An 18,150-nucleotide genomic window follows, 5' to 3' on the forward strand; every position below is an offset into this window, starting at 1 on the left:
TTTTTATTAGAGAGAGAGAGAGAGAGAGAGAGAGAGAGGAGGGGAGGGGCAGAGAGAGGGGGAGACAGAATCTGAAGCAGGCTCCAGGCTCCAAGCTGTCAGCACAGAGCCTGATGTGGGGCTTGAACCCACGAACTGTGAGATCATGACCTGAGCTGAAGTCGGACGCCCAACCGACTGAGCCACCCAGCCAGGCGCCCCAAGAAAGTCATTTTTTTTCCTTTTTTCTGGGTGATGGAAAGAATATATGTGAAATCTGGAGCTGATGGTAACTGATTTGTAACGAGGTGCTAAAAAAACAAAACAAAACAAAACAAACAAAAAAAAAACAACGAAGACACATGCAAAGGTGAGAGATGGAGAGACAGCTGCCTGGGTTTTCTAAAGTGCTTCAGGTCCTAAGCCCAGTCTGCTGTTTGAATGTATTGCAACCCATGAATTACAGGATACCCCAATATCCCTCTAATAACACCCCCACATTGAGGCTTAAAAAGCCCCAAATGATTTGTTATTTGACCAAAGAGTCTCAACTAATCTACTGTGTTTAGACAGAGCCCATATAGGAAGGAGGAAAATGGGACATGGAACTATAAAGTAGCAATAGCTATAATGGAAAATCTAAGTGCCAGGCTTTGGTTTATAACCTTAGTGGATGGAGGTGAGGGTAAATCGATTAACATTGCACAGAATTACTCACTAAAACTTTAATAAACATTTACCAGATTGAAAAATGAGCATGTACAAAACCATGTAGCCCCGATCGTGGTGCTCAGCTTTCACAACATAAGCAATGTTAATTAATACTTTCATTAATCAATGCTTATTAGACAGTCATGCCCTACCTCTTTTCTCTCTTCCTCCACGTATTAACTGTAACTTGCTAACTTAACCATCCGGTAAAATGCTGTGGTTGATCATCCATAGTACACCCTGCCATCTTAAGTCTCCTGACTCAATTATCAGTGTTCCTCCATTCCATCAGAGGGGTTGCAGCCAAGATTTGACTTGCTAAGATAGGTGGATTGGTCTCTTCCAAGGGACTCTCATTGATCAGGCAGCTCCAGCGTAGAGGTCAAGGGCTGGAGCAGTTGGTGGAAAGAGGGCTTCTCCTTTTCCAGCTGAGATTTTGGTAGGCTTGGCTGATGTTCAGTAAGATGCAGACTCCTCTCTGGCTCCAGGAATGGAGAGCAGCGCTCCTTCTGGGGATGCAGCTCAGCTGGTACTTCCACACTAGCTATTGGGACAAATGGATACTTCTTTGATGACTAACAGGGCTGTGGGTCCAGCACATGCTTCAGCATCAGGTGGCTCCTAGTCCTCTTGCTGGTGGGAAAGTAAATTGGCCCAACCTCTATGAAGGCCAGTTTGGCACTATCCATCATACAAGTGCACATACCCTCTAGTATAGAGACTCCAGTTCTTGGAATTTACCCTACACAAACACATGTGTAAGAAAGAAAAATGCGTAAGACTATTCATTGCAACAAAAGATTAGAAATCCAAAAGTCCATCATAGTGAACTGGCTAAATTAAAGTACATTCAAACCACAGGATACCATGCAGTTATAAAAAAGAATGAGTAGGCACTTTATCTACTAATATGGAATGACCTCCATGATATATGGTTAAGTAATAAAAGTAATGTGCAGATGTGTTTACATAGGAAGCTGCCATTTATGCTTAAAAAGAACTCTGCATATTCTCTTGGATACAAATAAAAAAGATCTCTTGAAGGGTGCATAAAAAGTTATAAAAATGGTTGCCTCTAAGGTAGAATTTGGTGGTGGATGTAGGAAAAGGATTTTCACTTATACAACTGTCTATGCCATTTGAATTTTATCAGATTTGTAAGTTTCCTCATTTAAAAAAAGTAAGTTACTTAAAAAACAGGGGTGATTTTTTTCAACAGTACTTCCCAAATGTTAGTCTATAAATCAGAGAATGCCCATGGAGAATAATTCACCATGAAATCAGGTAACAATTATGTGTGCATCACAATCCTGAATTTAATTGAATCCTTTATTCTTAAGTACTTTGTATGGAGGTGTTAGTAGATAATAGTTATCAACGTACTATTTACACAACAGGCAATATTAAAGGCTGGTATCATTATATCAATTCCTCAAATTTGGAATCCTGGAATTTAAAAGCACTGATTTAGAGTTAGCTTTTGTTCTCATGTTGAATAATCTATTTTTACACATTATTTCGAAAGGCATTCCTCCTGTGTATTTCATGATGTCGACTAAGTGATGAATTATAGCTGAAGGCTTTTCCACATTCATTACATTCATAAGGCTTTTCTCCAGTATGGTGTCTCTGATGTTTCTTAAAGGATGAATCATGCCTGTAGGCTTTTCCACAGCGGTTGCATTCATATGCTTTCACTCCTGTATGAACAGTTTTATGGTTGCTAAGGTGTATCCTCTGTCTAAAGGCTTTCCCACATTCCTTACATTTGTAGGGTCTCTCCCCAGTATGGATTCTCTGGTGATGCGTTAGATACGCTCTATGACTAAAGGTTTTACAACACGCAGTGCACGCATAGGGCTTCTCCCCAGTGTGAATTCTTATATGTTCACTAAGGTGTCTAATCTGTCGGAAGGTTTTCCCACATTCATTGCACGTAAAGGGTTTCTCTCCAGAATGAGTTCTCAAATGCTGGATCAAGCTAATGTTCTGGCTGAAAGCTTTCTGACATTTATCACATACATAGGGTTTCTCTCCAGTGTGAGTTCTATGATGCTGATTAAGAGATGAGCGATGCCTAAAGGCTTTGCCACATTCTTCACATTCAAAGGGTTTCTCACCAGTATGGATCCTCTGGTGTGTAGTAAGGGATGCACTTTGGCTAAACGCTCTTCCACATTCCTTACATCTGAAAGGTTTTTCACCAGTATGAATTCTCATGTGTTCAGTAAGATGAATGGGTTGTTTGAAGTTTTTTTCACATATATTACATTCATAGGTTTTTGTTCTTATGTAATTCGGATGATTTATCAAGTCTAATTTGTATTTATTCCTCTTTCTAGGTGTATCACATTTACGGTGCCTCTGTTCTATCGTAACATTTGAACTGACAATATTTTCCCCGAATTTGTTAGTTTCCTGGTCACTCTTCTTGTGGGTCAGGATGGCGTGTCTTATATCTCTTCCATGGGATTCCTGGTGCTCTTCTAACTCGCCATCATATTTAGAGACTTTTCTCAATGTGGAATAAATGACATCATCTCTCAGGAACCCTTCCATCATAATGCCATGATATAAGTGTTCCTGTAAAATCTCATTCTTTGAAGCTGATGTACTGGTTTCTGTTTTATTCTTCAAGTCTGAAAGAAAAGGAAAAAATGCACATAACTCACATTCATTATGCTTCAAAAAATAAATTACTATAGTGGATATGGAATAGAGATTTAGAGAACTACACATATAAAACACATGAGACTTTGATTACATTTGACCCTTGAACAACATGGGGGTTGGGATATCAACTTCAATACAGTAAAAAAAATCCATGTATAACTTCTGATTCCCACCGAAACTTAACTACTAATAGCCTACTGTTGACTAGAAGCCTCACCAGTAAATCAATTAACACTTTTTATGTTATGTGTATCATATACTAGATTCTTACAATAAAGAGAAAAGAAAATGCACTGTAAAAAATCCACATATAGGGGTGCCTGCGTAGCTCAGTTGGTTAAATGTTTGACTCTCGATTTTGGCTCATATCATGATCTCACAGTTCAAGAGATCGAGTCCTGTGTCGGGCTCTGCACTGACAGCATGGAGCCTGCTTGGAAGTCTCTTTCTCCCTCTGTCCCCACACCCACCCCCGCCCCCACTTGTGTTCTCTCTCTCTCAAAATAAATAAACATTAAAAAAAGTTGACAAATCATTTCATTAAAAAGAAAAACTCCAGGGGTGCCTAAGTGGCTCAGTCTGTTGAGCGTCCAACTTTGGCTCAGGTCATGATCTCATGATTGATGGGTTTGAGCCCCACATCAGGCTCTGTGCTGACAGCATGGAGCCTGCTTCGGATTTTCTGTCTCCCTTGCTCTCTGCCCCTCCCCCACTCACCCCCTCCCTTTCTAAAATAAACATTAAAAAAAAATCCACATATAATAGGTGGACGCATGCAGTTCAAACCAGTGTTGTTCAAGGTCAATTGCACATGTAAAAATGGTTATGCAACATAGGGAGGTAATGGGAAGTTAAGAAACAGTAAATAAGGTAAATGTGTGATTTTATACAGAGAGTAAAATTTGAGCACTTCAGACATGCTCTAATACTAAATAATGAAATTTCAGAGCTATGTCTTAAGAATATCTTTTCTTGACAACTACTTTTAGAAAACAATCTCAGAAAGATAAAAAGATGTCCCTCTCCCCACACCAGCAGGAGATGCTCATTCAAAAACTAAGGTCTGAACTAAGAACTTTCATGAAAACATTAAGCTGTCTTTTATTGAAACTTGTATTAATATTTGCTTTGTTCTATTTCCTGTGGTTATTAATCTGTCCCTAGAAATGTTATTTATACAAAGGAGACTTGTAAGAAACCCAAACTGCTATATTACTATTATTGCTATGTTCTCTGAAAATATCTTTTAATCTCTACAGTTTTGACTGGGTTTTTTGATAATCTGTTATACCCATTCCTGATATTTCAACTGATACATCTTCATTCTTGAAAAGTATAACTTTTTGTAAGGTTTTTCGGTCAACACAAAAGGATCAATAGTACTTCCAAATTCTTAACGAGTAAAGGCAATAATAGAGTCTATGTTGTGTAGGCTTCTGATTCTGGTCCTGAAAATGGGAGGTGGAAGAAAAGAAGACAGAGCAGGAGAAAAGAAGTCTTCTATGTCATGTCCCCTTTCCCAATTCAATATCCAGGCCTGAAGGACCAAACTACAGAAGAAGAGATTTTTAACATTTTTTAAAAAATGTTTATTCCTTTAAAAAAATTTTTTTAACTTTTATTTATTCTTGAGAGAGAGACAGAGTACAAGCCAGGGAGGGGGAGAGAGAGAGAGGGAGACACAGAATCTGAAGCAGGCTCCAGGCTCTGACCTGACAGCACAGAGTCTGATGCGGGGCTCAAACTCATGAATTGTGAGATCATGACCTGAGCCGAAGTTAGACGCTTAACTGAGTGAGCCACCCAGGTGCCCCAAAATGTTGATTTACTTTGAGAGAGAAAACACACGCGTGATGGGGGAGTGTCAGAGAGAGAGACGGAGAGAGAATCTCAAGCGGGCTCTGCGTGGACAGGGCTCAATCTCACAAACTATGAGATCATGAACTCAGCGGAAATCAAAAAGTCCAATGGATAACCAACTGAACCAGCCAGGCGTTCCAAGAATTTAACTTTGAATGAAGTTGTGAGTTTTTGTTATTGCAGTAAACTAAAACGTTTTAGTAAAATCAAACTGTTCTTATTATTTAAAGCGACTGGAAAATCTAAATGAAATTCATGGTAGCTCTTATTTTCATTATATAAGCTGAAAAAGAGAAAACCCAAGAGAATATATAAACAAATTATTGGAATTAATAATGGAATGAAACAAGATGGCTAGCTATAGGATCAATATACAAATCCAACTGTTCTATTATTATACACCAGCAACAAACAGAAAACATAATTTAAAAATATATACCATCAAAACAGCAAAATAAAAGGTCTTCAAGATGAATCTAACAAAAGAGATGCAATAGGGACAAGACCTTTATACGGAAAATTCTGAAACTTTATTAAAAAAAAAAAGTTAGGAAATACTAATGAATGCAGCAATATACCCTGTTTCTAGATAGTAACACTCAATATCATAACATTAATTCTCCCCAAAGTTGATCTATAAATTCAATTCTCTTCCAATCAAAACACCACCAGAGTATTTGCATGTGTGTGGGTGTGTGTGAAATTTCATGCATTCATTATATAATTTGCATGGAAGAGCAAGGGGCTAATAATGAGGACAATTTTGAAGAAAAAAGTGGGAGAACTACCTTGACCACATATGAGTTTCACTATGAAATACAGTGATTACAACAGCCTGGCATTACAGGAAGGCTAGAAGAGAAAAATGGAACAGAATACAGTGCCCAGAACAGACACAAGTATATAAGGAAACTTGATAGGTAACAGAGTGGTATTAACTATTAAATAAATGGTTCCTGGACTGATTATCCATGTGGAAAAGGCACCTCACACTACACATAAAATAATTCTAGGTGAATTAACTCTAAATATGAAAAGCCAAACTTAAAAATATAAGATGATATATACATCCTTTCTATAGATCAAGAAAAAAAAAACAGAACTGGCAAAGTAATTTACGTAAGAGAAATCTAGATGGTCAATAGACATGAAAAGTATGCTCCTCTTGCTGATAATGAGGAAAATGAAAGAAACGGTAAGATACCATATTCACCCACAAATTTACAATAATTTTAAAGTTTGACAAAGCCAAGTGTTGACAAAGATGCTGCACTCTGGAAAGTCTTAAGGCTTGCCGAGGGGAGGTACATATTGGTGCAACTGCTTTGAAGAGCAAGTTGGTAATATCAAGCAAAAGGAAGGTGCATACACTCCATGACCCAACAGTTTTGCTTCCACATCGCAGAGAAATACTTGCATGTGTACACAAGAAGACACGTACAGGAAGACTTACTGCATCTTGGTAACCCCCAAATTTAGAAACAATATGTCTATTAACAGGAAAATAGATAAATAAATTTATTTATTAGTTCAACAGAAATAACTAGAAGAAGATGGATAAATATCAATTGTGTTGACTGAGAAAAGCAAGTAGAAGTATATACACCATTTATTTAAAGAATAAAAACATGAAGGGGCACCTGGGTGGCTCAGTCGGTTGGGCGTCTGACTTCAGCTCAGGTCACGATCTCATAGTTCATGGATTCGAGCCCCACACTAGACTCTGTGCTGACAGCTCAGAGCCTGGAGCCTGCTTCAGATTCTGTGCCTCCCTCTCTCTCTTTGCCCCTCTCCTGCTTGTGCTCTCTCTCTCTCTCAAAAATAAATAAATAAACTTAAAAAAAAAAACCCATGCAAAATAATACCAAATATTGTTCCAGGATATACACACGCAGTGAAAGTATGAAGACATATAGGAGAATGACAATATTTAAACTCTGAAAAGTTGGTTATTTAAAAAAAATTTTTTTAATCTTTGTTTATTTATTAAAAAAAAATTTTTTTTTAACGTTTTATTTATTTTTGAGACAGAGAGAGACAGAGCATGAACGGGGGACGGGCAGAGAGAGACGGAGACACAGAATCGGAAGCAGGCTCCAGGCTCTGAGCCATCAGCCCAGAGCCTGACGCGGGGCTCGAACTCACGGACCGCGAGATCGTGACCTGAGCTGAAGTCAGACGCTTAACCGACTGAGCCACCCAGGCGCTCCAATCTTTATTTATTTTTGAGAGAGAGAGAGACAGAGCACGAGCAGGGAAGAAATAGAGACAGGGATAAACAGAATCCAAAGTAGGTTCCAGCTTCTGAGCTGTCAGCACAGAGCCCAACATGGAGCTCGAACTCATGAACTGCGAGATCATGACCTGAGCCAAAGTTGGATGCTCAACTGACTGAGACACCTAGTTGTCCCCGAAAAATTGGTTATTTTAAAAGGTAAAGGGGGAATAGCAGGACTTCAGCTCTTTTTTCTTAACCTAGGTGGAAGCTACATAGAAATTTGTTATAATGTTCTCTATGCCTTTCTGAACACCTAAAATATTTCATAATAAAGCAAAGTTTAAGGAGATGGTTAAAGACCACTTAATTGTCCTGTGGCAATTTCTCTTGCAAGAATTTTCATACAGTTGTTACAAAAAATACAAAAGGTAGATAAATAAGTTAAAAAGAGAGTGAGAATCAAAGCTGAAATTGTAAAATGAAAATTGGTGGAAAGTGGAAACAGAATGTAAGAGAGAAAATTAAAGATCTATCGAATGCAGTGAGCCCTGAAAAGAGATGTGTTTTCCGTGAAGAGAGACCATGTACATCTGACTGCTCAGAGAAAGGCGCTTTCGATTTGCAGAGTTCAGGATACTGAAGAAAAGAGGAAAAGTCAAGTTCAACCTAAATTAAGACAAGACTCCCTGCCCTCCAACTCCAGAGAGACTTTTGCAAGGTGAGGTGAAGGAAAGGGATGATGGAGGGAGGGGTGACGTCAGGTTTAGTGCATGCCCTGTCCACTGACTTCAGCCTTCCCCACAGCCTGGGGAGACTTCGGGGACTCTGGCCTACATATTAAAAGGTACTATCTGACTTGGTCTCACCTGAACTGGGATCTCCTGGGCCTTCTTTCTCTGTCATCCATGGCTCTTGTCCTTTCTCCAACTGGGATATCACACTAGGTTTAGAAAGTTGATATCCTGCTTATAAAGTAAAAAAAACAAAAACAAAAAACAAACAAACAAAAAAAAAAACCAGAGTATGAATGTTTACACTGAGTTCTAAGAACATCCCCAGAATTCTTTCTAGTCCTCTGGCAGTCAGGGTCTCTGAAGATGGAAAGGGACACCACAGAATGTCTTTCTATTCTCGCTCTAACAAGTAAAGCGGTTCCCCCAAGGAATGAGACATCTCTAATACAGAACTCAAGGCCAAGCTCAAAGGCATCCACAACATTTGATAATTTGGAATTAATGACTTTCCTGTAACAGGTTTTCTGGGTGAATGTTCCGCCCATCCTTACCCACTGACAGCAGGTTCCCATAGTTCTCCAGCATCACCTCCCGGTATAGATTCCGGTGAGCAAGGGGCAGTTGTCCCCACTCCTCCTGGGTAAAGTCCACAGATATGTCCTTGAAAGTCAGCAGTTCCTAGAATATCAAATATATTCCTTTTCAGACAAAGACCACCTCCATCAAGGTCCAAGGAGTTCTGACAGTATTCTAAGTTCTGAGAGATTTTAAACTAGTTTTACTGGCAGCCTCCTCTGGATGTGTCTGAAGATCCTCCGGAGATTACCATAAATACATAGAAAAACAGAAGGTCATATGGGCCTTAGAAAAAATGAAGCAGGATAAGGAGGAAACAGGGAGAACCACATGAAGGTAGCGGAGGATCTTTTATGCAAGGTGGTTGGGGAAGGTCTCTCTAAAAGGGTGAGATTTGACCACAGACATGAATTCAGTGAGGGAGACCTATGTGGAAATCTGAGGGAAGAGCATTCCAGGCAGGTACAAAGGACCTAAAGTGAGAGCATCCTTGGCTTATCTGAGGAACAGGAGAGTGAACAGCATCACTGGTGGCAGGTTGGTGAAGGGAACAGGAGGAGAGGAGGACAGAGGGGCCAGAGGGAGAGACAGAGAGGCTTTCAGCAATTATTGTCACAAAGCCAATGTATTGCTACTGAGCTTAAATCCTGGGGCTCATTGAACTGGAGTTCAATGCAAAGATGAACAAAACTGGAACTGTAGTCTAACCCCATCCTAGCTCAAATACTTGAAGAGATAATAAAGATCAGCCCCCCAGCAGTGGTGGCATGGGTGTTTGTAGTTGGGTTAGTCAGAAGTGAACTCAATCAAATAAAAGCTGTGTCTCAGCCAGAGCTCAGCCACAGCTCTAGGGAGAATATGAATAATCAGTCCCTCACTTTAACCACCAGACAGAGGAAAGGACTTAGTCTTTTGTAAATAAACAAACGACACACATATGTATACACACACACACACACACACACGTGTATGTATACATATATATGTGTGTACATATGGATGTGCGCACATATATAGTTCCTCCCCCACTATTTTTTTTTTTAAGTTTATTTTGAGAGAGAGTGCGTGTGTGTATGAACAGGGGCGGGGCAGAGAGAGGAGAGAGAGAATCCAAAGCAGGTTTTGTGTGCACTGTCAGCACAGAGCCTGATGTGGGACTCAACCTCATGAACTGTGAGATCATGACCTGAGCTGAAATCAAGTGTCCCTCCCACACCTGACTGACTGAGCCACCCAGGTACCCCTCCCCACTGTTCTTCAATACCCAATATCTCAACTACTAGAAAAAACTGTTACACATGTGAAGAAGGAGGAAAATGTGACCTATAATTAAGAAAATAAAAAGGCACCTGGGTGGCTCAGTCGGTTAAGTGTCCGACTTCAGCTCAGGTCATGATCTCACGGTTTGTGAGTTCGAGCCCCGCGTCAGGCTCTGTGCTGACAGCTCAGAGCCTGGAGCCTCCTTCGGATTCTGTGTCTCCTTCTCTCTCTGCCCCTCCCCCCTCACACTCTGTCTCTCTCTCAAGAATAAATAAACATTAAAAAAATTAAAAAAAAAAAAAAAGAAAAGAAAAATCAATAGAAGCAAGCCCACAGGTGACTAAGTCTTTGGAATTAGCAGACAAGAAGTTTAAAGAAATTATTAAAATGTTAAAAAATTTACAATAAAATATGAATACAGTAAGTGCAAACATGGGGGTAACTAAGAGGAGTGAGAGAAATACTAAAGAACTATATGAAAATTCTACAAATGAAAAATACAGTATCAGAAAAATCCACTAAATGGACTTAATGGCAGCAGAATGGCCTGAATGGCCCGATGAAGACAAGATCCATGAAACTTAAGATAGGTCAATAGATATTATTCAAATTGAAGCACCAAGAGGGAAAAAAACCAAACCTGGGATAATACCAAGTGGTTTAATAATATATATAATTAGAATCTCAGAAGAAGATAAAAGAATGGGCAGAAAAAATATTTGGAGAAATAAAGGCTGAAAATTTTCCAAATTTGATGGAAAAAAATCAAGCCACAGACCTAAGCTCAGCAAACCCCCAAAATACTAAATGCAAAAAAAACCAGCCCTACACACATCACAGTAAAACTGCTGAAGAGCAACGACAAAAGATCATGAAGGTAGCCAAAAGAAGGTAGGAAAGGAGGAACAAAAAAACCCACAAGTTGGTATAAAACAAACAGAAAGGCAGGTCGCCTATAGGGAAATAATAGTTACAGCTGACTTCTCATTCCAAACGATACAAGCTAAAAGATCATGGAACACTTGTAAAGTGCTTCAAAGAAAAAAGTCACCCTAGAGCTCTCTATCCAGTAAAAGATCCTCAAATAGAAGACAACAGAAAGACATCTTTAGATCAGCAAAAGCTGTGAGAATTCGTCAGAACACCCACACTACAAGAAACGTTGAACGACTTTCTTCTGGTTGAAGGGAAATGATGCCAGGCAGAAACTTGGAATTAAAAGAAGGAATGAAGACTGCAAATTGGTAATTATGTGATGGTTATGAAAAGAACTTTTTTTTTTCGTTTTCTTAATTGCTTAAAAACTATTTACTGCTAAAAACAAAAATAAGAACAGGGGCACCTAGGTGGCTCAGTTGGTTAAGCATCTGACTCTTGATTTCAGCTCAGGTCAGGATCTCTCGGTTTATGAGTTCGAGCCCCAAGTCAGGCTCCTCACTGAGTGTGGAGCCTGCCTGGGATATTCTCTCTCTCTCTCTCTCTCTCTCTCTCTCTCTCTTTCTTCTTTTCTCTCTCTCTCTCTCTCTCTCCCTCCCTCTCTCTGCCCCTCCCCTGCTCATGCTTGCTTTCTCTCACAAAATAAGTGAACTTTTAAAAAACAAAAAACAAAAATAGGAACAATGTACTGTGGGGTTTTAATGTGTAAAGTGAAATATATGATGACAATATACAAACAATGGGGAAGAGTAAATGGAAATACGGGGCTTCCATGCCACATGTGAAACAGTATAATATTAATTCAACTGTGATATGTTAAAAACACATATTATAACGGTCAGAGCAACCACCACAAGCAAATAAAACAAGTATAGCTAAAAAGTCATTAGAGGGCATAAAGTAGAATACTAAAACACCATGCAATCCAAGAGGAAGCAGAAGAGGAACAAAGAAACAAAAATGTGTGAACAGCAAAGAGTAAGAATATACATTTAAATCCCACTGTATCGATGATTATGGTAACTGTAAATGCACTAAACAAGCAAGACACAGCTATATCTAAGGCCATACTTTAAGTATAAAGATACAGATAGGTCAAAAGTAAAAGAACTGAAAAAGCTATACCATACAAATAATAACTTAAACAACAGAGGAGGAACTATAATAAATCAGACAAAAGTGGGCTTAGGAGAAGGAATATTACTTGCCATAAAGAAGAGACATCTCATGATGATAAAGTGTCAGTTCATCAAGAAGACAACAATACTACTTGTTAATGTATCTCATAACAGAACTCGAAATAGAGCAGAACTGACAGAACTGAAGGAAGATACAGACAAAACCACAACAGATTTCAACATTCCTTTCTCAGTAACTGATACAAACGGACAATAATGCATCAAGGATACAGATTTGAACCATCTATCTGTCAACTTAATGGACATTTATAGAACACTATACCTATCAACTGCAGAATATACATTCTGTTTTAAACTTTTTATTTTGAGGTCATTATAGATTCCCATGCACTTATAAGAAATAACAAAGAGAGGCGCCTGGGTGGTTCAGTCGGATAAGCATCTGACTTCAGCCCAGGTCATGATTTCACGGTTCCTGGGTTCGGATTCTGTGTCTCCCTCTCTCTCTGCCCCTCCCCGGCTTGCTCGTGTGTGCTCTCTCTCGCTCTCTCTCTCTCTCTCTCAAAAGTAAATAAACATTAAAAGAAAGAAAGAAAAAAAGAAAGAAAGAAAGGAAAGAAAAGAAAAGAAAAGAAAAGAAAAAAGAAAAATAACAAAGAGAAGCCATGTACCCTCTACTGGGAGCAAAGCAAAGTTCTGATTGGAAAGGAGCCGGAGGGAACTTTCCGAGATGGTGGAAATGGTGTATATTTTGGTTACATGGTATATACACATGTCAAAATAGAACTACACATTTTCGGGGTGCCCAGGTGGCTCAGTTGGTTGAGTGTCTGACTCTTGATCTGAGCTCATGTCATTATCTCACGGTTCTTGGATTGAATCCCACATCGGGTTCTATGCTGACAGCACAGAACTGGTCCCTGCTTGGGATTCTCTCTCTGCCCCTCCCCCACTCATGCTCGCTTGCTTGCTCTCTCTCTCAAGATAAATAAAAAAACTTAAAAAAAAAAAAAAACTATACAGGGGTGCCTGGGTGGCTCAGTTGGTTAAGCATCCATCTTCGGTTCAGGACATGACCTCACAGTTCATTGGTTTGAGCCTCATGTCGGGCTCCGTGCTGACAGCTCTGAGCCTGGAGCCTGCTTTCGATTCTGTGTCTCCCTCTCTCTCTGCCCCTCTCCCGCTCACACACTCTCTCTCTCAAAAATAAACATTAAAAATTAAAAAAAAATTTAATTTCTTTTCCCAGCAGTAAGAATACCATCAGTTTTTGATACATGTCAAGAAATGAGGAATTCCAGATAAGTGGAATATAGAGAGAACTCTTTAAATAGACTATTACTCCTTATTCTTATTGCTTCTTCCTTATTACTGTAAATAACTTTGAAAAGCATTCAATCCTAGAAAAATATGAGCATCTGAATCAGCGGAGGAAACTGGGATTGTAAACAGCTGAAAAAAATTGCCCCATTACCAAGCAAGTAAATACTTAGAGATAATTTCAGATCCTGTACCATCTAATTACAGAACCCAAGTCCTTTTCACTTAAAACTCTCCTGCCGTCGGATAATATTTCATTTTGAATAGTCTTCCTTTCTCACTCATTCTACAATTTTTCTCCTGTCTTCCCTATGCTTCCAGTCGACAGTGAGGACACCCTGTAATAACTGTCCATTTGTCTAACGTGTGTGTGCTATGTGGCCACACCATTTCTTCCCCACTCACTTCTCCTTTGGTTTGATCTCTACTCCTAATACTATACGAAGGGTTACCACATGAAGTCCACCAGCGAAATGGGTACATCGCCTAAGAATGTCAGAAGGTTCTTGTCACTTTACGAAGTTTGTTTGTTTTTTTTTTTTTAATTTTTTTTTTTTCAACGTTTTTTATTTTATTTTTGGGACAGAGAGAGACAGAGCATGAACTGGGGAGGGGCAGAGAGAGAGAGGGAGACACAGAATCGGAAACAGGCTCCAGGCTCCGAGCCATCAGCCCAGAGCCCGACGCGGGGCTCGAACTCACGGACCGCGAGATCGTGACCTGGCCGAAGTCGGACGCTTAACCGACTGCGCCACCCAGGCGCCCCTTTACGAAGTTTGTTTTTGAGTAAAAATACTCAAAAAAGAAAGTTGACGTGTATCTGAGACCGCAAGTGGCATCTATTTGTTTTTAGGGGCTGGAATTCTAGCATTCATTTCTCTTTCTCTACAGAAATTAGCATAATGTTAAATCAAGATGTTGGCCACAAACAAGAGTTACAAGGAGGGAAGCCACCATGAGTAGGGGAATCGCCACCACTACAGCCCAGTTTTCTGTACAAGAGCAACTTGCACAGTTCCCTATGTTGAATCTGTTAGCCCCACACTAACAAACACCTCCAAACTCCTCACACTCCAAAAAAAAAAAAAAAAAAAAAAAAGAAAAAAAAAAAAAGGCGAGTTATAGCCTTGAAAACCAAGCAGCAGGTCCAAGAAAATGAAAGGAAAACCCAACCCACCTGGGATTCTGCTGCTGGAGGTCCAGAGGTGACTTCAGCCTTCAAACTTTCTCCCTGGGTCTCCTCAGCATCCTGAGAGAGCAGAGCTAAAGAAGGAAAAGAGCCATGAGGTTTATATCTCCCCAAATCCCCCAAATAGAAAAACTGCCTGCAGACCTGCTGAACAGGCTCCTCTCTCAAAACATTCACAGAGAGGGACATTTCGAGCAACTCAGAGCAGAGTGGGGGGCCTCCTTAATAAGCAGGGTCTGCAGTGCACTGCTTTGAGCACTAATACTTCCCAAAGGGCAACACTGGTCCAAAAGCTCAGACCAGGCCACTCCTCTGTTCAAATGTTTCTGGTTAAGAAAGAAAATCCAAACCTTTCCCATGGACATCAGGCCCTCTACAACTCGCCTAAAACACACTTCCCCAAGTGTTCGTTTTCGCTAGCCACCATCCTTTATCCATTGTACACATACATTGACCACATTCTTAGCCCTCAGACTCGACTGGTTCCCATTCTCTGAACCACTCTTCGAGGCACTCATTTCTGTATCCTTTTCCCAAATCTTCTACAAAAAAATGGAAGACCTCTTTCAAGGCCCAATTCAGTGCTATCTGCTTTGTGAAAATTTCTCCAATAAATGTAATCAGAAGAATGTTTCCAGTCTTTTGGCTTCCCAAAGAAATTTACCATAGCACTTTCTTAGGCTACCTTCTATTATTTTGCTCGGGGTATGCGTCTGTCTCCAACAATTAATAATAAGCACTGGAGACCATTATTCATTTTTCCATCGGTCAAGATGCTTTAGCAAAATCCCTGCCTCACGCCGCTAGCTTACATACCGGCTGAACTTGAAATGTTAAAGGTGTGACCTACGAGATCATGTGAGACACGCGAATTCCTCTGTCCATCTATCTATCTGTCCCAACCAGACCACTAGATAGTGTATAATCTTGGACGTTTCCCCCTGACCTCCTGGAAATCGAGAGTCATCAAGTAGGTCATTCCTTCCCCTCAGAACTACTTGTGGAAAACACTGGCTTTGGGCCAAAATGCCCAAAACTTATGAAGGAAAACCTTGGGGGCGCTTTAAGGAGTAGAAGCCTTTGACCCCACTGTCTGTGACAATCACAATACCTGGGAGCCGCTGGTGGGGAACACTGTATTGTCCTCCTGTTTCGTGCTTTATCCGGGAACTGGAGATGGGGGCAGCATGGAGCACATGGCACAAGGAGCTGAGAGCCCAACATCTGCCCTCATAGCTATCCTCGTCCCAAAAGCCACAAGCACGAACCCCAGAGACCTGCTTTCCTCCAATTTTCTCCCCAAGAGACACCTCAATGAAATGGGTACCTATCCTTTCACACACAAGTTGAGAATTCTGCTTTCCCTTCATCAGTCTACTCTCACCTCCTCCTTCAAACATCTTCGTTACATCCTCCCACAGGGGTGCCCCCTCCTTGGCCTTCTTTGGATGGCGCAACTTCACCCAGGTGCTGGCCTCCGTGGGCAGGGTGATCAGGAGCTGCTGTAGCATGACGATGCCCACCCAACCGGGCGTGTCCACTTCTGGTGACGAAAGTCCCAGAATCTCTGCTGAGAGGCTTCACAGGTATGCGGTCTCCTCTGACCGCAATCTCCCGCCCCCAGAACTTTGGTGTGTCCCTGCAGCACCAGAACCCGGGGGTTCCTAGAGGCTGATGTGACCTTAACAACTCTGAAAAACTGACTTCTCTCTTAAATTAAGGAGTGCCTTCTTGGGAGGCAGCCAGTTGAGCAGTTTGGAGTGCATGCCTCTATAGTCTTCTAGAGGAGCAAAAGACAGAAGAGGAGGGATCCAGAAGCACCGACCACACATCCAGAACTCCAGAACTTGAGGAAATATATTTTAAACTGCAAAAGATCCGAAAATAAAGATTTGGCATCAACGTGGGAATAAGTATAATCAGTCTTCTTGGATGTGGCTGTCTCCCAGTTCCATACACACATCCATAAACAGCCAAAAAGGTATAAAAACAAGCATAGACCCTCTCTTGACTTCCCTCCCAGTAAGCTGCACCCATCCTCTGCCTGGATACAGACTTAGTGGAGTTAAGAGGGCAAGCTTTGAATTCAGTTTAGGTGAGAATCCTGACACTTGTACTTAAAAGCTCTAAGACACTTCAACTCTCTGGAGCTTCAGTTTCTTCATCTATAAAATGGGAATAACAATTGTACTTTATAGGGCTGTAACATTAATTGAAACAATGTCAAGCATACAGAAAACCCTTAGTAATAAATATTGCTATACAATTTTTGCTTTACCACAGCATTACCTTTTCCAGCTACTTTTAAAAACAATTAGAGATCTACATTTAAAGTTCATCTCAAGTGTCAGAAGTGATGGAATAACCACACAGCTGCATTTTCACCTGACCAAACAGCAACAGGTACATTCCCCAACCACGCAGATGCCCAGCAGCGGGCAAGTCCTTTTGGCCTGTGAAGATGCCTCCTGGTTTCAGAAATGTTAAAACTGGGGGAGGGGGAGGGGTTCAGATGGAGGAAATACAGCACTTCGAGTATCATGAGGACTACTGCACAAGTGTTTGCAACAGGGAAATCCGGAAACACCTCAAATCTATCATCTCATCCAAAGCCCCCCGCATCTGAGCAGGTGCCTCCACAGCCACCTGGTCCAGCGTAACTGGGGCCCCGCGCACAGACCGAGCTCCGTATAAAGGGAGCTGGCCCAACTTTTTGAAGTTTGCAAGGAAGGGTATGTAGCTTACGGGCTCCCCCCACCGGGCCCCAAGCTGTGCCCGCTGCAGAGAAAGGAGCTGCATCCTGCAGGATGGAGCATGTGGAAATATCCTGCCCCCGGAATACATAAAAGTAAACGTCTAGTTACCAAAGTGGGGAAACTTTCGAAGCAGCATTTGGAAGCTGCCGCTCCTCACCGCTCCCGGCCGTGCCTTCCCGGGACGGAGGCTGCACACCCGCGCATCCTCCCACTCACCAGCTCGGCCCCGGACGCTGCTGGGACCAAGGACGCGGCCGCGAGAGCGCTCGCTCCCGAGGCTTTCGGCGCCACAGGGTGTCTCTTCAGAGGACCGGGCGGTAGCGGATTTTGTTCTTCCCCCGCCTTCGTAGACCGCATGCCCCGCTCACCGACGATTCTCCAAAGCACGCCCAGCGTTCCCGCAGGCTTCCTTCGGGAGCCCGCGGACCTCGGCCTCCGCCCCGGATGCGGGGCTTTTCCCGGTCCCCCCGGGGAGCCTGTCTAGGGCCGGCCGCCGCACAGCATCTCACCGCCGCCCTTCCAGGCGGCCTTCCTCGGCCGCGCTCCGGGGCGCGGGGCTCCGCGGGCCGCAGTGGGAGGGCTGTCCTGACCCCGCTTCCCGCAGACGCGCGCGAGGATACACCTCGCGGGCACTCGCTCTGACGCCGGCCCGGCGGCGGCGGCAGCCGGCTCCACCCGCCGCCCCGCCTCGTGGGCCGCAGCCCGGCGTCGCCCGGGGCCTCCGTCCTCCCGCCGCGCCCCGCCGTCGCCCACGCCTCAGGTCGCCCCCCGCGCCGCCGGGCCCGCCCCGCGTCCGGCC

At 42.1% G+C, this 18,150-nt stretch overlaps 1 protein-coding gene across 2 annotated transcripts; it reads right to left on the reverse strand.

The window, feature by feature from the left end:
* Positions 1-689: 689 nt before the first annotated feature.
* Positions 690-18,144, reverse strand: ZFP69 (ZFP69 zinc finger protein). Of its 2 annotated transcripts, XM_049618689.1 has the most exons (6): positions 17,568-18,144; positions 15,980-16,462; positions 14,584-14,669; positions 8,727-8,853; positions 8,308-8,406; positions 690-3,329 (listed from the first exon to the last, which is right to left on the reverse strand). In XM_049618689.1, the coding sequence occupies exons 2-6, from the start codon at positions 16,104-16,106 to the stop codon at positions 2,197-2,199; spliced, it is 1,572 nt and encodes a 523-aa protein (XP_049474646.1). In that variant the 5' UTR covers positions 16,107-16,462; positions 17,568-18,144; the 3' UTR covers positions 690-2,196. The 2 variants fall into 2 exon arrangements, with proteins under 2 accessions (XP_049474646.1, XP_049474647.1); XM_049618690.1 differs by having other exon boundaries at positions 8,308-8,403; positions 15,980-18,144.
* Positions 18,145-18,150: the final 6 nt, after the last annotated feature.

The sequence above is a fragment of the Panthera uncia genome (genome assembly GCF_023721935.1).
Source record: "Panthera uncia isolate 11264 chromosome C1 unlocalized genomic scaffold, Puncia_PCG_1.0 HiC_scaffold_4, whole genome shotgun sequence".
Lineage (NCBI taxonomy): Eukaryota > Metazoa > Chordata > Mammalia > Carnivora > Felidae > Panthera > Panthera uncia.

Excerpts from the sequence above, each read along its gene's own strand:
- ZFP69 (XM_049618689.1), bottom strand. The coding sequence starts at position 16,106 with ATGCTACAGCAGCTCCTGATCACCCTGCCCACGGAGGCCAGCACCTGG. Across the intron at positions 8,407-8,726 it reads TGGGAACCTGCTGTCAGTGG|CAGGATATCAACTTTCTAAA; the intron begins GTAAGGATGGGC and ends TTACTTTATAAG. Across the intron at positions 3,330-8,307 it reads CCCAGGAGATCCCAGTTCAG|ACTTGAAGAATAAAACAGAA; the intron begins GTGAGACCAAGT and ends CTTTTCTTTCAG.